At 53.8% G+C, this 23,111-nt stretch overlaps 1 protein-coding gene across 2 annotated transcripts in view; it reads left to right on the top strand.

The window, feature by feature from the left end:
• Wscd2 (WSC domain containing 2) overlaps positions 1-23,111 on the top strand; it is a 79,728-nt gene that overhangs the window by 36,655 nt on the left and 19,962 nt on the right. For both annotated transcript variants that reach the window (XM_021661940.2, XM_060382595.1), the window contains exons 2-4: positions 4,918-5,830; positions 12,590-12,704; positions 14,708-14,892. In XM_021661940.2, the coding sequence (XP_021517615.1) occupies positions 5,434-5,830; positions 12,590-12,704; positions 14,708-14,892 (697 nt within the window). In that variant the 5' untranslated portion in view covers positions 4,918-5,433. The remainder of the gene's footprint in view (positions 1-4,917; positions 5,831-12,589; positions 12,705-14,707; positions 14,893-23,111) is intronic.

Below are 23,111 nucleotides of genomic sequence, written 5' to 3'. Positions count from 1 at the left end.
AGCCAGGCAGTTAGGAGGCTCTGGAACTCCCTGCCTCAGTTTCCCTGGATTTTAAAGAAGCCGTGAAACAGAAACTGGCAGAGGGAAATGGATTCGTTTGGAGTTTTGGGTAAACAATGATGAGAACTAAGAGTCTCAGTTTCTCTGCTCCTCTACCTCAGGGCTGCACGGTATTATAGGAAAGATGGGACAATGTTGAGCTTTACAGGGTGTGCCAAGAGGTGGGAACAGGAGGACCGGCAGTCCAAGGACATCCTCAGGTACATAGGGCGTTTGAGGCTAGCTCAGGTTATATGAGACCTTCATCTTAAAACAAAAGATGGGGCAAACCAGCTGGCTCAGCACTTGCTGCAGAACCCATCTTTAGCCCCCGGAACCCACAGCATAAGTAGAGGACTAAGGAAGCTGACCTCTGACCTCCACATGCAATGTGGCACACACATACACTATGATAACAGATTAAGCTAAACTCTGAAAGCAAAATGAGATGAAGCCAGGAGATGTGTATGGGCTAGGTATGTGAGACAAGCCTCCCAGGCTGGACAGAAACTCTTCCTGGGAGACACACACCTCCTTCAGCAATAGGGCCTCTCATCTCACCAGTGGTCCATGCTGTCAAGAGGTAGGAGGTGAAGACAGAGATGACCCAGACAGGCTCCTCTCCAGCACCAGGAAGCCATCAGCTCTCACCAGCTGTGTTTCTCTGCAGCTATTTCTGAGGAAAACTTCCGTCATAGGTTTAGTTGGTCCCCAGACCTGTTTAGTCCCCCACCCAGCTGCCTCTGACCACCCAAGTCAGGCTCTGGTGTAGGGAAGAAAGGCCCAACCTCTCCCTAGCCTAAAAGTTTCCTTCCAGTCTCCCTCAAGAATCTCTTACTTGGTGGTTCAGCCCCTACATTGGTTGTTTCTGGTGTTAAAAAATAATCTGCATTCAGGGCTTCTGTTGAGGACCCTGCCCATGCCCACTGAGGCAGGGACAGATTTCACAGATGAAGACACTGAGACTCGGGGTCTCCTGCAGTAAAGAGCAGGGGGCCATGAGAGCATCCTCAACAAGTGACAACCCCAGACCTTACATAGCATCTCTCTGTGACTGACTCACCTTACAGAGAGACAAATGCAGCCCAAGGAGGTCCAGACACTGTGACTGCCAAGGAAGGGCATCAATACCACAGAGTCCCCAGGCGATAGAGATAGAAGGAGGAAAGAGCTCGCTGGAGCCAATGCAATGCTGTGGATGGGTGCAAGGTCTATGGACTTGGGGGAGCTGCCTCAAACCCAGTGAGGAGAGAGGGAGAGGTAGGGCGGGCTTGAAAGCCCTTTAAACAGGGCACCCAGAATAAAGTAGATGCTCAGCGAATGATGGCTAACTAATTATCCCATCCTGTTCTCTCTGGAGGGGGATTTCTGTCTGTGAGAGGGAGGAAGGAGGGAGAGATGCGGTCTTAGGGAGAGCTGCTGAGTGGGGGAGGGCTGCCAGCTCCGGGAGGTAGAGAAGCGGTTAGCTTCCTCTGAGGACAGGGCACTGTGACTCGGAGACCCACCCTAAGTGATTCAATATCCTTCCCCCCCTCCCGAGCCCCAGATTCCACCCCCCCACCCCCCCACCCCCGTCTACTACCTGAGCCCATCAGCCCTAGGTACACGATCTTGATTTCACATTAAGGCCTGGGGTGAGGGGCAGCCCCTTCTGTCCTCACCTCCTCCACTGCAAACAGCCTGGGGACGGACTGAACACCAGGTGCTGGGGTTACAGCATGGTGTGCGGGGCTCAGACTCCCGGGGGGGGGGCTTTCCCTCCCAGCCCCAGCAGGAAGGTGTGGGTAGGAAACTTGCATTTGCACCATCCTCCTGAAGGGGAGGTGGCATGGCCCCTGTTCTCTGTCCCTCTTCCTTGAGTCTTCAGCCCACCCCACGCCCGTCTATTTCTGTCTTCTGCCTGGCTGCTAATGAGTTCGGTGTCCCCCAAACGCCCACCTGGCAGCCACTTAAGGTAATATAGAGAGAACACAGGGGGAACAACCAAAGAGGCAGACATAGAAACATCACCAGCAAGGGAACCGCTGCAGGGACCGACACCGTGTTCCTCACTATGTGGCAGATAGCTTCCTGCTCACGGGAGCCTGGGGAGGCAGGTGGGCAGCGGGCAGCCCTGAGTGTTTCCATTGTCTTCCTACAGTTTCGTTCAATCCTCCAACAATGGAGGGGAGAGGCGGGGAGACGGAGGCTGGTGAAAACGCGTCTCTCTCCCAGCTAGATGAACCCAGGTGGGCTTCTCGCCAGGGCTCACACTTTGACTTAAAGATCTGTCATCTTCAGTGCTCAAGGTGGGGAAGGGGTGTCCTCCCAAAGTACCAGACCCCTTAAACCATTTGAGGTGCATTCCCATATCCCCAGCACTTGTGAGGCGGAGGTGGGAAGAGCTTGAAAGTTCAAGGTCGTCTCTGGCTTCATGGTGAATCTGAGGCAGCCTGGGCTACAGGAGGCGCTGCCTCAAAAACCAGGAGGTGGAGTGAGGCCTGAAATGCAGTGTCCGTGGAACACCCATGAGTTCGGTGCCAGTAGCAGGGCCTTGGCACTCAGGACTCTTGTGGTCTGGCTCCACCCACTGCTTTCTGCCTCCTGGCCGGGCCCTTCCTAGAGGATATCCCTGCTCTGCAGCTTTGGGTTTACAGTGTCAGGTTTGAGGATCCTGAGGAATCCCTGGAGCACGGGAACATGGAGCAGAGGACAGCTTCCCCCAGGGAGCAGCCTTTGACCCCGCAGATATAGGAAAGGTACCTTGAAGCGTCAGGTTTGATGGAAGAAGCCTGTTCCATGTAACTGGAAGGACAGACGGTACCTGGCTAAGTGGAGAACTGAATGGATGGGTAGACAGGCTGACAGACGAATGCAAAGATAGACGGGTGGATAATTGGTAGGTATGTAGAGGCTGAAGGTGATGGATGGACAAACGGACATTTGGCACTACAAGTGTGTGGATTTTTGTGCTTTGCTTAGTTACCAGTTCCACGTGCCTAAAAGGTGGCTGGTGCAGTAAGTGCTGAGCTGTTGAAGGAGGGGGGTGGCAGACACCACCCAACATCTCAGTGAAGCTCCTGTGCTTTTGTGTGGCCTGAGGGGCCACCCGGGGGCCCTTTTGCTGGCCATGGACTATAGGGTCCCCCTTGCGTTGGCCGAGAGCGTCCTTTCGCCCCCTGCTGCTGGCAATGTGAAACAGCATTGCCCAGCACTTAATCTCCATCCTTGTTTTCCTTCTGGCAAATAGTCCAAAATGGAGTTCTCAGCTTCCTGTGCTCATGAGCATTCTCCAAGGCCACCCATTTTGTGACACCAGAGATGCTAACTGGAAAGTCAGAACTTCTCAGCAGCTCCAAGGACAATTCGAATTCCCAACAATCAGACCCTCCTCAGAGAGGCCCCGACCAGGGGAAGTCGCTGCAGTAGCTGGAAAGAGATGCAATCTTGCCTTGGGGCTATCTCTGAATTGTCAGAAAGTGTCCAGAGTGTGTGGGAAGAGGCCGAATCAGAGAGGTTAAGAGCTGTGGTTTGGCCAAGCAAGATAAGGGCACTTACCTGTAATCCCAGCACTTGCGAGGTAGAAGCAGGAAGAACAGGAGCTCGTGGCTAGCTTCAGCCACAGAGCAAGTTTGAGTCTAGCCTGGGCTACACAAGACCCTATCTAAAACAAAAAACAAATAGCAAGAAAAACAAAAAACAAAAAACAAGCAACCCAGTGGTTTTAAACTGTGATGCTGCCCTACTCATCCTGGCCGGTGAGACAGGAGAGAAGAGAAGATGGACGGAGGAAGCACTGAGCTGGCCACCTGGGGCCATCAGCAAATACTGATCATGCGGATGGGTTGCTTCCTCAGCCTGCTTCCCTCACTTCCCATTTCCCCTCAGGCAGTGATGGCTGCCTGGAGATTTGATTTCTGCATTAGAACAGGAGCCCTGGGAAGTGTGTTTTATCTCTGCATCTCAGCTTTGAGCTGGAACACAGCTGGTCTCCTTTAATATTCCTTGGGGAGAGTGAGAATGAAGGGGTTTGGGCAGCCACGTCTCTGAGGTTTCCTCTGGACTTGTGGGAACCCACAAACCCTCGCATGCATATTTGACAAATAGAGACAAAGCCTGTGTAGACAGGGAAGAGCAAGCAGCTCCGGCCTGCCCAGCTGGCAGCTTCTATACGCAGATTCAACCAACCACCGTGGGTGAAAAAAGCCAGTGAGGGGCTGGGGCCATGGCTCAGTTGATAAAAAAAAAATTGGCCACCTAAACATGGGAACCTGAATCCAGAGCCTCATTGCTGGGAGGGCAGAGGCAGGAGGATACCTGGAGCTCCCTGGCCAGGCAGTGTTGCTGAGTTAACTTCCAGTTTTGTTGAAAAGATGGTATCTCAAAACACAATAGGGGGAGAGTAACTGCAGAAGTTATTCAACATCGACCTCTGGCCTCCAGACACACAGCTACTACCCACTCAAACACACCCTTACAGATGCACACACACTCAACACGCACACACACCGGGTCTATACTGAATGCCTAGAAAAGCCCTCCTTTGTAAGTATTGTCTTTAGTGCCTTGTAAAAAAAACTTGAACGCAAACATTGTATTAGGTGGTCTAGGATACGTGAGGTGTTTGGAAACCCACAGGACGGTGTATGCAGATCCTAAACAAACCCCAGCCCCCAACCCGGTAGGATTGAAGCACCCGAGTTCCAGTGTGGCAGAGAGTGCAGGCGAGGTTCCGGAGCCCTGGATCCCATGCGGCCCTGCTCTCAGGGTGCTTCTGCTGCTGCTGTTGGCCTCCAGTCCTCTCAGGGCCATTGCGCCCCCTCCTGAGGTCTCTCGGTATCTCTTTACAGTCCCTGCTTTGGTGGGGGCCTCACACATGTGTCTACTGCTGTGTTGCAGGTGGTAGCCTGGTGCCCTGAAGCCTGAGCAGATGGAGGCCTCCCAGCACCTGTCCCCAGAAGGTGGCACACAGCTCGGTCGCCCGCTGGAGCTGGAGGAGAGGCCAGCATTAAAGCCCTCGGTGAACTAATCCGGCGCAACAGCCCAGGGGGCTGAGAAGGGGCCCGAGTGAGCAGAAACGGTGGGGCTCCGTTCCCCAGTCCCCGTCGCCAGAGTTCTTTAGCCACACTCTGGGTTGAGGAACAAGATGTGGGGAAAGGGGATCGTGTCCTGTACTTCCTCTTTCTTGGCCCCGGGCAGCTCTCCTTAACCTTGGGACACCAGCAACCTCTGTCCTCATCTCCTCCGGACTCAGCCAGGTGCTGACCTGCTACAGTGTCTCCGAGTCTGGTGGAGGGATCAGAATACCAAACTCTCGGAGTTTCAACCCTGTGGAGTTCCGGGAAGCCACGCCCTCCACGCCCCTTCCCAGCCATCAGCCCAGCCAGCCCTGAGCCAGTCCGGAATGATCCGGCTATGGCCAAGCTCTGGTTCAAGTTCCAGCGGTGTTTCCGATATTTCCGCCGGAAGCCCGTGCGCTTCTTTACCCTGCTGGCTATCTACCTGACCGCCGGGAGCCTCGTCTTCCTGCATTCAGGCTTCGTGGGCCAGCCCGCTGTGCCCCAAAGCCAGGCCAGCCCCGCGGCGGGGAGCCCGTCCGAAGCGGAGCTGCCCTTCCTGGGTGACCTGCACTTGGGCAGAGGTTTCCGGGACGCCGGGGAGGCCTCCAGCATCACGCGCAGGTACGGACCCTCGCTCAAGAGCAAGGACACCAGCGAGAGAGCCAAGCTGGGCGACTACGGAGGAACCTGGAGCAGAGCCCTCAAGGGGAGGGTTGTCCGGGAGAAGGAGAAGGAAAAGGAGGAGGAGAGAGGTAAGAGCCTGGAGGGACTGAGGGAGGAGGGGAAAAAAAACACAGAACACAAAGAATAACAGCCAGCAACTGGTCACGGAGCTCCAGACCCTCGTGGGTGTGGGAAATTTGCACTGTCATCCACAGTGAGCAGGTTACACAGCTCCTCAGTTGGCAAGGTCGATTTGAACCTTTATACTCGCCTCAGTTTACAGTCCCTGTGCCCTTTACCACAGCTGGTTAAACACGCAGAAATGCCAGCATCAGTGTTTCCAGAACTCTTGAGTGTCCCGGGGTCAGCAGTGAACACGGGCTCAACAGAGTTGCTATGCTTCCTGTCGTTAGGGAGGTGGCTGGGCAGGGTGATGCCTACTGCCATTCCTGAGGTTGAGAGGCTGAGCTGGGAGGAGCGGGAGGCTAGCCTGGGCTATATGAGACTCTGTGTCAAAGGAAAAAAAAAAAAAAGACACCAGGAGCCCAGGATCGGTGGCAGCTGCTTAGCAAAGCGAAGCTGCGTCCACACCAAACAGCTCTGCATCTGCCACACTCCGTCCTGGCGACGAGGCTCCAGGAGCTAACTCAGCCCTGGGTAAATTCTGTTGCCTTGTCACAGTCTCTCAGCCTTTTACACCCAAAAGGATTCTGATTACCAGTACATGTCACAGGCTTGAACAGGGTGCAGACGAGCTCATGCATGTTTAGCAGGTGTGCAGGGCTGGGGGCCGGGTAGCTCAGTGGATAGAGCAGGGTTCCCAGGGAGGGCAGGGCACGTCTGTAATCCCAGCGCTAAGGTGGAAGCAGGAGGATCAGGAGTTCAGGGCCATCCTTAGCCACATAGGGAAGTGGAGGCCAGCCTAGGCTAGGAGACCCTGTCTCACAAACAGATGCCTCAGGAGGGATGAGCAGCTAAGAGCAAAATCACTTGTAGAAGACCCCAAGTTCCAGTCCCAGCACCTATGTCAGGTGGTTCACGGCTACCTGTAATCCCAGCTCCAGGGGGATCTTATGGTCTCTGGCACATAGCCACCACTACACATACATGTAATCAAAAAATAAGTTAAACTAAAAGCAAACAGTCACCAGGTATGGAACCTGGAGTTTAAGCCCCATCTGCCCAGATGTTTGGCTTCCTCTGAAGGCGTCCCCATTGCACTGGCAGCTACCAGTGACCAGCAGGCTGGGAGACCTTCCACAGCCACAGCTCATGGTATTAATATGGGAGGATGTTCAGGGAACCCCGTGAGGATGGGGTGAGAGGATTGGTTCCACAAGCCTTACAGTGCCACTGTAGGAAGCCGTTCTCCCGCCTCCCGCCCCCTGAAGGTACAGGATTCACAAAGGGACCCATCCTAGGAACAGGGACAGGTGGCCTTGAACCTAGCTCAGAAGCTGTGTAGGAGACTCCTACCTTTCAGCCCTGTGAGAGACCTGGAGCTCACAGAAGTGAGGAGACAGAACAGGCTTGGCCTAGGGTACCAGCCCCAGCTTAGCCATCCACTTACGTCTCAGATTCCCTCCCCCACTGTAGCCCATTGTCCTTCTTGCTGTCCACTGAGTTCCCTGCTGTCTTTGCTCAGGATCTCAGCCCATTCAGCCTACATCTGCATAGCTCCCATGTCCCTTCCTCCTCCCATAGCCACGTCCCAGAATGTCCCAATTGTCTTCACCTTGTGCCTCGTCACAGTCACACACACACACACACACACACACACACACATCCCCCCCAGATTTACTCTTGCCACACAGTACCAGGCAGAGGCCTGTTGCTTGTATAGCTGGGCCTCTGATCCAGGAGGGCAGAGGTGTTCCAGGCTTGGCCAGCTCAGCCCGTCAGCACCCGGGACAGCGCAGGTGCGCCTCTGTAGCTTACCCAGTATGGATGGATGAGTAAATGAGAGGGCGACTCTCCCTCTGCCAGGACACCTCCATTTCAGCTTTGTCCACACCCAGAACACCGCCCCATCTAAGTCCGATCGAAGGCTCTTTTTCCGCCCTGTGCCATGTGGTAGCCCTTGTGACAGTGGATCTGCGTGAAAATGTCCCCGTGGGTTTGTGAGAATCAAATGCAGTCAGCGCTCCGTAGCTGAGGGTTCATACCCTGAGATTCAGCCAACCATAGACCAAAAAAAAAAACAAACCTAAGGAAAAAATGTGTTTGTAAGGATCACACCCTGGCTTTCCCCCTTGTATTTTCAGTGTTCACGCCACGTTAGGGACTAAAGCCATTTAGAGAGAACTGCTGAGCATGTGAGGAAGGAAGGGTCTGAGTCCTGTGCAGATACTGCACTTCCTAAATGTGGGGGATGCTGGACCCTGCCGCTGTGGGATAGATACTGGGAGACCACTATGTGGCCCCTATGGCTGTTGACAGGAGCGATGCCATTTGCTGAGCACCTGCTCCATGCTCGACACGCCTGGCACACCCGGCACACCCTCTGGTTTGTGATGTCACTTAACAGCTGCCCCTTTGCTGGTACTGGTATGTGTTCTGAGTGGTCGCTGCGGGCTGGACCATGTTGGAGCAACTCATTGCTTTACCTCACTAGCACCACTCCATGAGTTAGAGGCCATTTTGCAGGTGGCTCGCGATGGCTACACTGGTTGTTTGCAGAAGAGCTGGAGGGTGAAACAAGAGCCACTGGTTTCCAAAGCATGCGAACCTTCTTCTCAATGCTGCGCGCGCGGCCCAGCACACTGAGCTTGTACATATTTTGTGAAATGCAAAGAGAGAAGGAAGAGCATGTAGAAAAGCGGCCCCAAGCTCTGGGCCCTCGGCAGGCAGCCTCGGAAACAGGCAGTGTCCTCCTTGTTGAGGGACTTGTTTGGAGTTCAGCACCTTAGGTCAGTGCTCAGAATGCTGCTCTGGCCTGACGCTGGAGCCAGGAGACCTGCAGGTCGTGGGCATGCGAGACTTGATCCTCAGAGCCCTGGGACTGTAAGGGGGAGGGAAAGAACTGCAGCCGGTGGAGCTGGCACCCGGCAAGAAGTCAGATCCCTGGGTGCAGCCCGCATCTTCGGTTGGGTCACACGTTGGAGGGTGGCCCCAAACCAACAGGGTTGATGGCCTTGTCAGAGGATGACCATGTGACCAAATGAGATGAACTGAGGACGCTGGTCAGAGCGTGTGGCACCTGTGGATGGGACGGATGAATGGGTGGAGGTAATGATACATGCACAGTGTTTGAGTCCCTGCCTGGGCTCAGCCACCCTCTTAGCAAATGGCCTCCATCAGAGAGGGGGGCTGTCCATAAAAAGATTAATAAGAGCAGAAGAAAAAGTGTGAGAAGAGGAGGTTGTTACATTCTGGACCCTGGGCTGGAGATAAATCACCAGCCTGCATCCCGTAGCTATTTCATCGGTCCCTGGGGCCCTGGAGATGCTGATGGATTGTGTAAACTCAGCCATTAGTCCCCCTTGGTGTGGCCTGTGACTAGGCACTGTTTTACACACCTCACCTCCGAGAGCTTCTGCCACTGCAGTGGGATTTGAGCACAGGCCCTGGGAAAGAAGGTCCAGTGTTTGGCAATCACACGGCTGAGCTCAAGCTTGGCAGTGCCGTGAGGTTCCAGGTATAGGGACCAGAGAAGCTGGCAGGGAGGAACCACCGGGCCCTTGACGTTGACTTCATTGGGCAATGGTGTGTGAAATGCCCGTGTTCAAAACATCCAGAGGACCTTGTATCTCCCTTCTGTTGACAGATAAGGAAACAGACACTCAAGTGTTCCTTCAGTAGATGTGTATACCTGCTGTGTGGGACATCTCAGCTTAAGGCTAGCCTGGGGAGGAGTCATGCAGCTCCAGATAGACCCCTGGGTTTCCAAAGCCCTGGGTTCCATCCCCCGTGCCACACCACACACACTGAAAAAGGACTCTGCCATAGAGAGCATGTCATTTCAAACTAAAAGTGCAGGTTTGGGGGAGAAGGACATATGAGCCAGTACTGACTGTCACTGCAGGAGCTTTCCTCTCTCCTGTCACTGCAGGAACCTTCCTCTCTCCTGTCACTGCAGGAACCTTCCTCTCTCCTGTCACTGCAGGAGCCTTCCTCTCTGGTCCTCCACCCTGGCGTCTGAGCAGAGTGGAAGAGCCTCCACTGTCCTGCCTCTAAAACAGCGCTTTGGAGGTGACAGACCTCCAGGTTTGCTCCAGGACCTCCTTGAGGGTAGATTCACCAGGTCAATGGCTTCAGCATCAGAGTCCTGGAGAATGGCCGTCTGTCCTGCCATGCCACCAGCCTGCAGAAAGGCTCTGAACCTGGGCTTCAACATTTCTTAATCACACACACACCTTTAATCCCAACACTCAGGGAGGCAGAGGCAGGTGGATTACTGTGAGTTCAAGGCCAGCCTGGTCTACAAAGTGAGTCCAGGACAGCCAGGGTTGCACAGAGAAACCCTGCCTCAAAAAAAAAAAAACAAAACAAAACAAAAAAACCACATTTCTTAATGCTCTCTCCTCTCTCACCCCTCTCTATCTCTGTCTGTCTCTGTCTCTGTCTTTCTCTCTCTCTCCTGCACACACTGAACTTGGTACAAGGGACTATTACCCTTGGCATCTTTGGTATTATAGAATGCCATTGTCATGAGCCAGGGAAGGCAGGTGCCAGCATGACCAGCTTTAATCTTTAAGGGTTCAGAGCATGGACCTCATGCCCTATCTTGAGTCCAGCAGGTCCGTGGGTGGGCATTGCTACTGACCCCAGCTTAGCTGGGTACCCCTGTGGGGAGGGCAGGTAAGATATGTGTGTAAACTGGCCCTCAGGAGGGGAAGGCAAAGGATATCAGTGTCCTGATGATTGGCTTTCTGCCAGTGAAGTAGATCTCCATGGGGCTGGAGAGGTGGCTTAGTGGTTAGGAGCACAGACAGCCCTTGAGGAGGGCATGAGTGACATTCCTAGCACCCATATCAGGCAGCTCACAACCTCCTGTAACTCCAGGGGTTCAAACCCTCTTCTGGCTTTGCAGGCACCTCAGTGTACACATGGCATTCACACACACACACATACATACACACACACTGGCTTTGCAGGCACCTGGACACACATGACATTCTCACACACACAAACACACATGAATGCGCACACACATGTGCATGTATACATACTTTAAAAATGGCTTCCTTAAAAAAAAATTTGTGAAGTTTGAGAAGGCCGAAAGCGTGGCTCTGTGGTAGAGGGATGTCTGAGTATGTGTGAGTCCTGGGTTTTCCCTGAGACAGAAATAAACAAAGACCCACCGTCCTTAGGTGCTCAGTAGTCCCTTAGCAGAGGCCCAGAACGAAACACGTGTGTACATGGCCCCGCTCTGTGCCCTACAGCACCCTCTCCGCTGAGATTCTCTCTGAGGCACGAGGCATTTGGGATGTCTAGCAAGAACAAAGACCACCAGGACCCTGAAGGGCTGTCACGAGTGATGGGCTCACGGGGGACTGGGGCAGTGATGCTCCCTTTGAAGCCAGACTGTTCTCAGCAGAGCCCATCACCTCTGCTGTATGAAGGAAGTCCAGGTCACCAGGACGGAGACCGGTGTCCTGCAGAGCTGACAGCTACAAATGGTGGATGGAGCTCTGCTCCCCAGTACAAGGACAGGGAAAGGGCCTCCTCCCATTTAACCCGGGGGGGTCTCCTAGGCAGAGGAAGTGTCAGATGGCATTCAGGTTTTCCTGATCACTCCCTGGGAAGGCCATTTAATCCGAGGATCTAGCTGGATCCAACTCTTTAAAGAGAAGGGGCAGAGAGAGCGGTGTGGGTCCTGTAGACCTGCGTTTGAGTCTTCATCCAGCTTTGAGCTGGGTCTCTCCTCTGTAGGGCGGGAGAACGCCAGGTCTGTCCAGCATACAGGAATATCCCAAACATACAGAAGAGAGAGCTGGAGCAACGCCGTGTGTGTCTAGCTCTGGCCTCGTTTACACAAGCTGTGTTACCCTGAGCAGATAGCACCCTCTCTGAACCACAGAGCACAGATAATATCCTCACAGAGTCTTGGTGTGTATGAGGCACTTACCATAGCATTGGGGAAATGTTAAGGAAAAAAAAAAAAGAGATTTTGCACAAACCATAAGCTGCTGTCTTTGTGTCTGAGTCAGTGTTGATGCCTGCGTGGTTCTTAGATACCATTTGAAGTGATTCTTGGCACAGAAGCATCTGCCCATGTCCCCCAGAGAGACACACTGTAAAGTGTTTTAGCCAGCCAGTGAATGGGCACTTTCTTACGCTGCTAACCAGAACTCTGAACCTAGCACACACAGGACAGTGTTACCGGGGCGGGGTGTCTGTGAGTCATCCCCCTCCGGATGGTGGGTAGCTTCATCCCCACTGCAGGGGGAACAAGGCCATCTAACCCCATCTAGACCAGATGGGAAGTAACAGTGAAGTGAGGTCGAACCTTGAGTCATCCAAGTGCGGCGAGACCCTTGAGGCAGCCTGTGGACTGTCCACAGACACTAAAACAGGCCTTGTCCTGGGTAGTGTGGGGCTCCTCCTGGGCCAGGGGAATGCCTCCAGTGTCCACTGTCACCAGGAAACCCCTGCACTTGGCTGTGCCCAGGGAAGGGAGTCCCTCCGGTGCCCTGTGTCTTCAGGACCTGCAGCCTCGCGTTGGTCCCCATTGCCCTGATTGGCCAAGGCCCAGCATTTCCCATCTCCTGTGTGTGCCCTGAGGATGGACCTAGGTACCACACACTTGGCAAAGCCACACAGCCAGGGGCGCACGGGACCCTCCTCCTGCATCCCTCCAGCTTCATCCTCAGCTGTACTTACACGCTCTTCCTCTTTCCCCACAGCCAAGTACATCGGCTGCTACCTGGACGACACTCAGAGCCGGGCTCTGCGAGGTGTGTCCTTTTTCGACTACAAAAAGATGACAGTCTTCCGTTGCCAGGACAACTGTGCTGAACGGTAGTGCCCCCCGCCCCACCGCTGCCACCCCGCCCCCAGACATATCCCTTCCAACCCTTCCCACCCGGTGTTCCTTCAGTGGTGCCCTTTGCCTTGCCTTGTCAGCGAGTGAATAAGGGAGTGTGAAAAACAAGAGGACTGCAAGAGTGGTTGATTTGTGTGTGTGCACCCATGTATACATGGATTCATATGTGTCTAGGCACACGTGTCTGCATGGGTGTGCACCTACATGCGTGTACACAAGGATGCAAGCGAACATGGCCTGTGGGAGCGTGACTGTGCGACTGTGTGGGCTGGACCGAGGAGCAGGCTGTAAGGTAGGGTGTTTGTGGTCAGCTGGTTATGTGGGTGAGGTTAGTCCTGGCACCCGACTGTCTCTGAGAAATGCTGGTTGTGTCATCGCGAGTCTTCGCAGTCCTCCTGCCTTGGGCTCCCGAGTCACTGGGATTGCAGGCCTGTGTCATCTTGCCTGCTTTTAAACTCCACCTCTTAAAGAACGCAGTTTGCTAACACGCTGCGCTGCGGACTCCCAGCTCTCCCCAGCCAGGAGGCCAGCCACCATACAAGCCCCTTCCCGGATGCTGGTGAGCCCTCTCCAGAACAGCGTCCCTCCTCCTCAGCCTTCATCCCTTCTGGCTCTGAGTTCCAGGCTGTCCCTTGTTTCAGACCTGATAACGTACGTCCTTGGGGAATTTTGCTGCTGCCAACAGGTTCCTTTGCAGGAGAGGGGGCCCAAGGGATGCGTAAGAAGCAGGCTCAGAGGGAAGGGACATGGAGGCAGTTCCTGCAATGAGGTTCCAAGATGCCCATGTCAGCCGCCCTTGCCTTCTCTTCCAGGAAGAGCAGGTAGATGGGACAAGAGTAATGCCACCAGGTCACCAGGGCTTTCCAGGGCATGTGCGGGCACCGGTCTGGGTGGCTCTGCCCATCTCCGCAGCACTGCATAGGGAGCCAGGAGATAGCCCTTGCCACGGCATCTCCTCCAGGGATGTTTTTTGAGGGTGCTGCCTAAGGAGCCCCCGTGACTCTAGGAGCATGGTGGCCAGGGGGCTGGCTGGCAAGTCTTCCCCCCTCCCCAAATTCTCAGCCGGAGCCAGCAGCCTCCTTCCATGTGTTTAGACTGGTGTCCACTGAGCGGCCTTTTTAGGAAAGGATTCCACGGCTAGGAAAAAAATAGCATACCCTCATGGCTCCTGGAATTTTGTTTGGCTTTGTTTTCAGGGAAGAATTTTTTTTTTTCTTGGCAGGGTATGTAAGCTTGGTTTTGTAGCCTGCCAAAGGGATACAAGCGCCCTCCCTCCTCCCCTTCCCCATTGCTGCTCAGTGAGGCGTCACCCTGGGGGTTGTTTCCTGGAAGGGAGAGGTTGGGTCCTTCTGAGGTGAAAGGAGTGGGGGAGGGACAGGGTGGCAGTAATGTGTATATGAATATATTTGAATATTTTGAGTGTGTGTGTCCTGAGTGTGTGTTGGTAACTGCGTGTGTATATCTGTGAATGTATAAATGTGTAAGAGTGAGTGTGTGGATGTGTGAATGTTTCTGTGCACATGAATGAACGTGTGTGTGGATGCGTTTATGTGTATGCACGAGTTTGTGTGGATATGAGTGAGTACCTGTGGATGTATAAATATGTGTGTGTACAGAGTGAGTGTGTGTGTGTGTGTGTGTGTGTGTGTGTGTGTGTGTTATGCATGAGTGTACTAATGTGGGCATGGAGAGGGTAGTGTAAGGGCCAGAACACATCAGGCAGTGATGAGGGCTGATGGGTGTCCCCAGGGGTCTCTGACTCCCCACGCTCTGTGACTTCCAGAAGGCTGTCCTGCCCTTTGGAGTGGGTGTGACCCCATTTCCTCCTCCAAGTTCCCTGCCCCTTGCTGAAGTCCCCATCCCCCTCCCCCGTGCTCTCCTTCCTTGGTGTCCATGCCTCCTGGAGACCCTGTGCAGTCCCCTGTCCCCTGGGGGTCCCCCTGGTGGCGTCGCCCCGCCTGACAGCAGCCTCCCACAGGGGTTACCTGTACGCTGGGCTGGAGTTCGGAGCCGAGTGCTACTGCGGCCACAAGATCCAGGCTGCCAACGTGAGCGAAGCGGAGTGTGACATGGAGTGCAAGGGAGAGCGTGGCAGCGTGTGTGGCGGCGTCAACCGCCTGTCCGTCTACCGGCTGCAGCTGGCCCAGGAGTCTGCCCGAAGGTGTACGTGAGTTCGGGACACCAGCGTCGGCCGGCCCCCCACTGCCCGCTCTGCGGGTCCTGATGGGCTCAGCCTCAGTGTGCTAGAGCAGTGTAGTAACCAGGACTGCAGAGTTCAAAGCCCTTGTCCTTTCCTGAGCACTTTATACAGGGTAGCTCACGTCATCCTCACGGTGACCCTTGAAATAGGCGGGAGGAAAGCCAGACCTGGTGGCGCAGGCCTGACATCCTGCTACTGGGGAGGCTAGGGGGAATGATTCTAAGTCGAGGACAGCCTAGGCTACAAGAGGAAGTTTGAGGCCAGCCTGGGCAACGTAGGGAGAACCAGTCTCCAAAACATTTAAGGGGTGGGAAGATGCTGGGCGTGTATCTTAGGACAGAGCACTTGTCTGTCATATACAAGGCCCTGGGTCAGTCTTCAGGACTGCAAATAAAAAGAAAGGAAGAGAGGAAGAGGGAGGGAGGGAAGGAGAGGAAGAGGGAAGGAAGGAGGCAGGGAAGGAGAGGAAGAGGGAAGGAAGGAGGCAGGGAAGGAGAGGAAGAGGGAGGGAGAGGGAGGGAGGGACTTGAAGAGGGAGGTCGGAAGGCATGAGACACTGCTTTGACCCACTCCCACTTGTGTTGAGAAGCCTGTCTCAGCGCCACAGCCACAGCAAGCAGTGGGGACCTTCTCCAGCTCAGCACACTTCTCTGCCCCTCCAAAAGCTTCCGTATGGCTTGCTAGCATCCCCAGCCAGAGTCTTGTTGAGAAAACTCTGCAGTTCGCAAACCAAGGAGAGGACATGGTAGGAGAGGCGGGGGGCATCCTTTCTGTGGTCATTGTCCTGCAGCTCCTTCCTCAAGCCTGAGCCTCCAGAGCAGGTGGGGTGACAGGCCTGAGATACAGACACAGCTGGGTTCCACACCCGGATGGTGCCCATGAGCTGTTCTAGGCTGTTGGTCCATAGCTCCTGTCCTCTGTACGTGCGTTCTTGTACGGGTGTGTTGGCTGCGGCCTCACACGTGGCCGGCTGTAGGGATGGGGCATCTCCTCAGTGGGCGTCTCTGTCACAGTCTGGCACTTGGCAGTATGTTCAGGGCTTGAGATCCTGGACCTCGGTAGCCTGTGCGCCGCAGCGAGCAGGGTTGAGTGTGCCGTCGGTTTTCAAATGTGCCTAGTCACCTTGGCTCAGGTCTGAAGGCCCGGCTGGCAAAGCGCAGAGGTGGGAAACCTCAGCTGGAGAGAGCCAGTGCAGTGGGCAGGCTTGGGTTTCTGACCATTGGTACAGTGGGGTTCTAAGTAGATGGCAGCCTGCATGTCCTTACAACTGGCCACGTTTGTACTGATATTCAAGAGGCTATAGTGGTAACACTTTGGCCATCTGAAGAGATGACCTCAGGGTATCGCAGCCACTGGGATGATGCTACCACTGACTGCAGATGCGGCTGGGATGGTGGGAAGCATTTCAGTGGTGTGTCTCGCTAACTAGATGACCCGGGAACCTCCTCGGCCCCCACCCCGCTTCTGGTTCTGTGGTATGACACTTACATCAAAGGCATGTCAGCTGGACGAGGTGTGTAACAAACACACGGTGAGTGAGCTGGTGAGCTCTCTTGGGTGAGGTGATCTTCACACATACAGAGAGGACAGGGGAGGGCAGGGTGGCATTTCCCCCCCTCCCCCAGCCTGCCCATGCTGTGGTAGCAAAAGACCCCTGGGCGGGACACCATACTGCCTGGGAAAAGCATCCTTGTGTTGTGTCCTGTCCAGAAGGAGATGGGGCCATTTCTACTGAGAGCAGAGCTCGGCAGCGGTTCCCAGCCTTCCTAACACTGAGACCCTTTAATACGGTTCCTCGTGTGTGGTGACCCCCCCCAACAGTAAGATTATTTTCATTGCTACTTCATAACTGCACTTTTACTGTTGTTATGAATCCTAGTGTAAATATCTGATGTGCAGCGTATCTGATACGTGACCCCTGTGAAAGGGTCATTCAACCCCCAAAGGGGTCACGACCCACAGGTTGAGAAGATGTTTCCAGTGTGGTCTGCATGGTATGAAGCCTTCCACGGGGAAACTGAAGGCAAGCCCAAGCCTAGTTGTGTACCTCAAGGCTGCTTCTCCTGAGACTAGAATGGAGGTGGTGTGGGTAAGAAGACAGGTGGTTGCAGTTGACCAGATGTCCAGCCGAGGTGCCTGCTAGGCTCTCGCTCAGCAGTGTGGTGTATGGAGAAACTGGAACAGGGAACTGTGCATTTTCTTGCAGACTCAGTGTGAGAGGTGCAGGCTCTCTTCCAAGGAGGCCGCAATCCTGGGGTAACAGTTGGCTGCTAGTTGGGTTGAGTCAGCTGTGGAGGTAAGCACAGAGTACCACAGAGGCTGCCCAAAGGAGGAGACGCTTGAGTAGAATCCTCTTCTCTGGAGAGTCAAGGTGAGCAAGAAACCAACAGTCAGAACCAGAAGCAATGGTCCAGACTCAGTGAAAGCCTTGTTGGAAGCACCTTCCTCGTCAGCTTCCATTATATGTACACTTGTGGAAACTGAGACACAGAGAGCAGAAGCAGCCCTGTGGAACACCCTGGGCGATGCCATAGAAGAGAGCGCATTTGGTGGGGTTCTCACACAGTGGATAAAGCTTCGTTCACCTGGTAGAGAAGGAAAGGACGCCCAGACTTGAGACACATGACAAGGAACCCGGGGAAATCTAAGCAAATGACCTGGACCTGGACCTGGAAAAGCCTGGCTGTGCATCAGGAATGGCGATGGGCACGTATTTCTGATGCCCAGGTGCCTTCTGGGGGATCTGAAGGGTGGCTGGAAACAGGTTTCTGACTCCCGCTTGGAACATCGCCAGTTCTGCAAGGACTCAGCTTCAGCCCAACTCCTTCCTCTGCTGACCCCTGACCCCCTTTCCTGTCTCCTGCCTCTAAGACTTACGACATCTCTGCTTCCTTTGCTCTGACCCCAGAGTGCCCTTGACTCCCATTGCTGGGATCTGCTTCCACCATAAACAACTCAGAAAGGTGTGTCATCCAGTTCACTGGCTCACAGCCAACTCAGCATGGGTGACACAGGTGAAGAAGTGAGAGAGCCTTTCTGGGAAATGGAGAAGGTAGAAACAGGACTCCATTTGCAGAGTCTCTTGAGAACTCACACAGAACACTTCCAATCAGAAGATCCTCCAGGGGCGTTTTTTTTGTTTGTTTGTTTGTTTGTTTGTTTTGTTTTTTTTCTGAGTGCCACCCTGGTGGGCTGGGAGGGGTTGCTTGTTCCTGCAATGGGCTGGACCAGTCTCTGCCAGTCCCCTGCCATTCTGCGTTGACGCAGGCCCTAGGGCACACAAATTCACTCTTGGTCTAAAAGAACCAAGAAATGGACTACCTTCTTGGTGAGATTGCATTTGTCACAACGGTTTGCTAAATGTGCCGTTGAGTTCAGCTTTCTTCCCTGAGGGAGAGACCAGCTGGTAATTGGAGAACATTGTGATTTTATAGGAGGTCTGGAGAGAGTCTGTCTGCCTGAGGATGCTTGCAGGATTTAGGTGGAGAGGATCCAGAGCGCTGTCCGTGGTGCTGACGGCCATCGGGTGCCTTTCAGACCCTGTGACTGCCACCCAGCGCTGTTCCCTGGGGTCAGCCCTTTTCTTCCTCTCTCCCCTTCTCCTCCTTAGCATCTCTTCACCCTGCCTCTGGTTCCTACTCTGACCTTTGCACTCTCTCCTGCCCTGATGAGGCATTATGAAATTCACAATAACTCTGAAGAACCCAGCGAATACCTCCCAGCTGGATAGTGGATTTTTCCTGGGATTGATAACCCTGGAGATTCCCATCTCTGAGAGTTGGAAGGATAATTCTGGGATGGGTGTATGCACTCTCTGTTCATTGGTACTAACTTCCTACCACCCCTACCTCCAGCTTGTCCAGGAAGCTCGTGTCTCTTTTGATGGACCTTGCCAGCTCCTTCTCTGCCAGACTCTAACATATGGCACTGGTGGATGCCACAGTCTCGGGAGGCAGGGCCAGTCGTAACAGGTGGACTCAGCCTGCACCTCTCCACAAATTCCCGAAAGCAGGCAGGCAAGGCGAGATGTGTGGATTTTTCCACTCCGATTTCTGTTTCTTTGCTACACTGACTCTGGCCGAGCTGCAGATCCATTCTGAGTCTCTGATCATGGTCTGTAAATTGGGAACAACTTGAACCATCTCTAGGACCACCAAGCAAGTGAGGGTCCAGACAGATCTGCATGGTGCATGCTGCTCCTGACGGAGTCCCCGACTTTGCTCTGAGAACTACCCAGTTCAAGCTACTTGGATTTCCAACATCCTTGGGACCTTCTGGTGAGGTCTACAAATAGTGGCCTTGAACCTCCCCTTGGACAGGGAGACCCCTTCTGTAATCAATGCCTCTCTGACTGTAGGTATCTCATAAGTAGCATCCCCTAGCCAGCATTTTTAGTGCAGTGGAACTTGCCCTTATTATCCAGGGGCCAGTGGCCTCTTTCAGACTAAGGAGGACTCCTCCATGTCTGCCTCTGAGCTGACACTCACTGACATTTACCTCATCTTTTTGTGAACCACCAAAACAATGAAGTGACAGGACTTCCGGGTCTCTTAAATAAGAGTGTCAGTGCGCCATTGCTCTGCTCAAGTCTTTCTAGTAAAATAGCTCAAGCTACCGGGGTCACGCATGTCCCTGCTAGACTGCCAATAAGAGCTGACATTGTCAAAATGTGGGGCACAGGCTTCTGCAGCCATTGTAGGACCCTGCTGCGGAGCCTGAGAGCAATCCTGGGATATAAGTGTGACTAGCACGGGGATCCCCAGAGCCCCTCCTTAGAACCGGGTACAGCTCATGTGGAGAGGCAGAGGTGGGAAAGCACTTCTGATGTGCAAGAAGGCTGGGGACAAAAGCCAGCTCTGCTTCCTGCTGGCCGTGGGACCTGGAGACAGGGTCCTTCTAAGTCTTGGGCTGTCTCCCTGTAAAACAGGGTAGCAGTACTGCTGGCCTCACAGGCTGTTGTGAGGGAGAATGAGACACTCTATGAAATATGTTCCGCTCCACGCTGCACACAGCAAGCCTCTGTCACAGTCACCGTTACTGCTCTTTGGCAAGGGCTGTGGTAGAGCGTGACTAGGAAGTGGCCATGAGAGGCTGCAGCCCTGACCTCCGTGAGACACTCTTCACTGTGAGTTCTTACACTGTTGGCCCACGTACAAGGTGACTGGGGGCTGCTGCCGCTGTGTCTCTGCTGGGGAATGGAGTGGCAAGGCTAAAAGCAGCCAGTAAAGAGTCCCTCATGGATCCAGCCACTCTTGAGGACTCCCTCGAGGTCCTATGGAACTCTCTGGCACACACTACCCAGACTTCAGAGGTGGCCTGCCCAAGGAAAAGAAGGCAGGAGTATCGATTCCCCAGCTCTCACCCATGTTTGCCTGAGGGTGGTTCCTGGGGAAGTTATATTCTAGACAGTAAGACATAGTGTCTGGTCACCCTCATCCTGTCCAGGATGGGTGCACGTTAAAGAGGCACTGACAATAGCTCACTGCCTAGTACCGAGCCTCTATGCGCAAGTGAGGGAGAGGAGGACCCCATTCACAGATGAGGAAAACTGAGGCTTAGTGAAACGTGAAGATGACCATCTAAATCCACTAGATAGAATAAATCCACTAAATGCTTGACAGAATAAGTCCAGTCGTCACCCGGTCCATCTGGCTTAAGGCTGATCCCCTTTGCACTGGGCTCCAGAAATTTTTCCAACAAGAAAATGTCAGCCTAATGCTGTGGGAATCCAAATCTTTTTTTATGCCACAGGGAGGCCGAGGGAGCCACTGACCACTTCACTTTCATTTTCAAATGCAAGCGACACAAGGCAGACAGTCATGTGACCCATACCAAAGATGGGGGAAGGAGGGAAGTGGGAAGACTCAGGATCTCGGCCACCATTGGCATGCTGGGTGTCCAGCTGACGAAGCTGTAGTGGACGGCCATTTAAAGAGAGAGAGAGCCGGGCTCCCCAGACTCCTGAGAGTGGCTGGACCCTCTCCTGGCTCACTTAGAAGGCTCACATATCTTCCCCCTGCTGTCAAGAGCTCTGCAGTCTTACCCAGCACCTCAGAACAGGAAGATCCTATGTCCTGAAGACGGGCTGCTCCTAGAGCTGACTCTCTGCCTGCTGCACTGCTCCCCCAGCTGCTATCCTTGGCCCCGTGAGACTCCGCACGCAGACCTCGCCTTGTCTGAAATCAAGGCTTCCTGTCCAGCCCTTCTCCCTGGGCTCCTCTCATGAGCAGCTTAAACATCAAAGGAGACTCCTCCACAGCACTGGACAACAAAGTCCTTATCCTCTCCCCGCCCTTCGCGGTCTAGACTCCTCGTGTCCAGGCCAGGACTCCCCACCTCTGTCTCCTTGTCCTCAGTCTCAGAGCAGCAGGCAAGGAGGCAGGCCCACCACAGCTCCTTCACGTTACTGCCAGTCTAGACATGAGAACATTGGGGCCTCCATCCCCTCCCCCAGGGAAAGCTGAGACAGCACAGGACAGCATATACCCAGCATGATATATGAATTGTCCTGTAAGCCAAATGCATGTCTGTGCTGTGGGCCAGTGCCAATGTGACCAGCTCCGAGACCTAAGATGTACACATGCTATTCATGAACACTCCACCTGCTGCATGGAAGGAACTCTCCATTCTCTGCCAGCCCGTGAATCTAAACACCTGTGTCTGTGTGTGCAAAGGAACATGGATCCGCACTTCTGCACTCAGATCTGCCAAGCTGGAGGCCCGTCTCCTCTGTGGCTCTCTTTGCTCTTTGCTCTTCTGACTTCAGACGGTCTCAGAGCAGCTGGGAAAGAATGGGACTTCTTTACCAAGACATCTTTGTTTCTCGTTAACTCCCTCAATGAGTTTGCCTCTTGTGGGCTTCTGGGGTTTGCTTTGCTCTATAGCCCAGGCTGGCCTCAAATTCACTGTATAGTCAAGGGTGACCTTGAACTTCTGATCTTCTTGCTTCCACCTCCCAAGGGCTGGATTGCGGTCTTTGGTCCCCATGCCTGGTTTATTTGGTGCTGGAGATGGAACCAGGATTTCATGCATGCTAGGCAAGCTCCCTACCAACCAAGCCGCATCCCTAGACCCCTTGTGGAGTTTTTAAGAGAAGGGGACCTGCTGGTACTTATACAATGTTCAGCAGAGTACTGTCACAGTTGGGGCTGTGCAAGTCCCACCTGTCCCTGCTCCTGTGTTCAAGACCTAGGTTCTTTGTTGTAACTGTGCTTCTGGGAAGGGACATTCAGCTCAGGATCTGAGCAATAAAGAGCTGGGAGAGTAGCTCAGTGGTAGAGTGCCTGGCCAAGCGAGCCTGGGCTGTGAGTCCATGACAGCCAAGGCTACACAGAGAAACCCCGTCTCAAAGAACCAAAAAAAAAAAAAAAAAAAAAAAAAAAAAACCCAAGAAACCAAAAAATAAAAATAAAATAAAAGGGGAGGGTGTTGAAAGAGAGGTATATTCACCACCTTCCTGGACCAGCCAGCGTTCTACATTTCCCATCTGGAGCTTTCATCTACACACTTGCCTCAGGCTCTGCTTCCCCACAGCCAGCCTGAGACCATGGTTCCAGATGTTTTCTTCAGGGCCAACTTCTTTGGGGGACATGGCATTGGGCTCCAGGTTTGCTATTTTCACATTAAGGATCTTAACGCGAGCCCCCTCCCCAGCCCTAACACAGTGTCAGTTCTTTCAGCCCATAGGTGTCCATCTAGGTCCAGCAGCAATTTCTGAGGTCCAGGAACTTTTCCCTAAAGCACAGGGGCAGGCCCTGGTACAGGGAAGACGGTGCCCTTGGATGCTGCTGGGGACTTTGCCTCCTGCTATACTGTAGCATCAGTTCCTTCTAATGAGAATGTGACGCACACCTTTGCCCCCCGTGCATCTGGTTCATGTATGGGGCAGTCCCACCATTGAGACTGAGACACGAGGCACAGGGATGCTAAAAAAGAAAAGGGGGTAAGGTGGCCCACGGAGAACCAGTCTCTCATACCAGTTGACATGGATGTTGGAGCAGAGGAGTGTCCCTGAAATGCTGAGCTTATTCCCTGGGAACTGGACCATTCTTTTCCTTCCTGCTTTGGCTTGCTCGGGCAAATTCTGCCTTCTCTGGGCTTTAGTGTTCTACACCTTCCTTCCACAAGGGGATTTGTTAGAGTGACTTACAAGCAGTGGTCCAACAATGGCTGTTTCCTGACA

Source organism: Meriones unguiculatus, chromosome 4, assembly GCF_030254825.1.
Source record: "Meriones unguiculatus strain TT.TT164.6M chromosome 4, Bangor_MerUng_6.1, whole genome shotgun sequence".
In the NCBI taxonomy this organism is placed as follows: domain Eukaryota; kingdom Metazoa; phylum Chordata; class Mammalia; order Rodentia; family Muridae; genus Meriones; species Meriones unguiculatus.
This window is presented reverse-complemented; position numbering and strand designations above follow the sequence as displayed.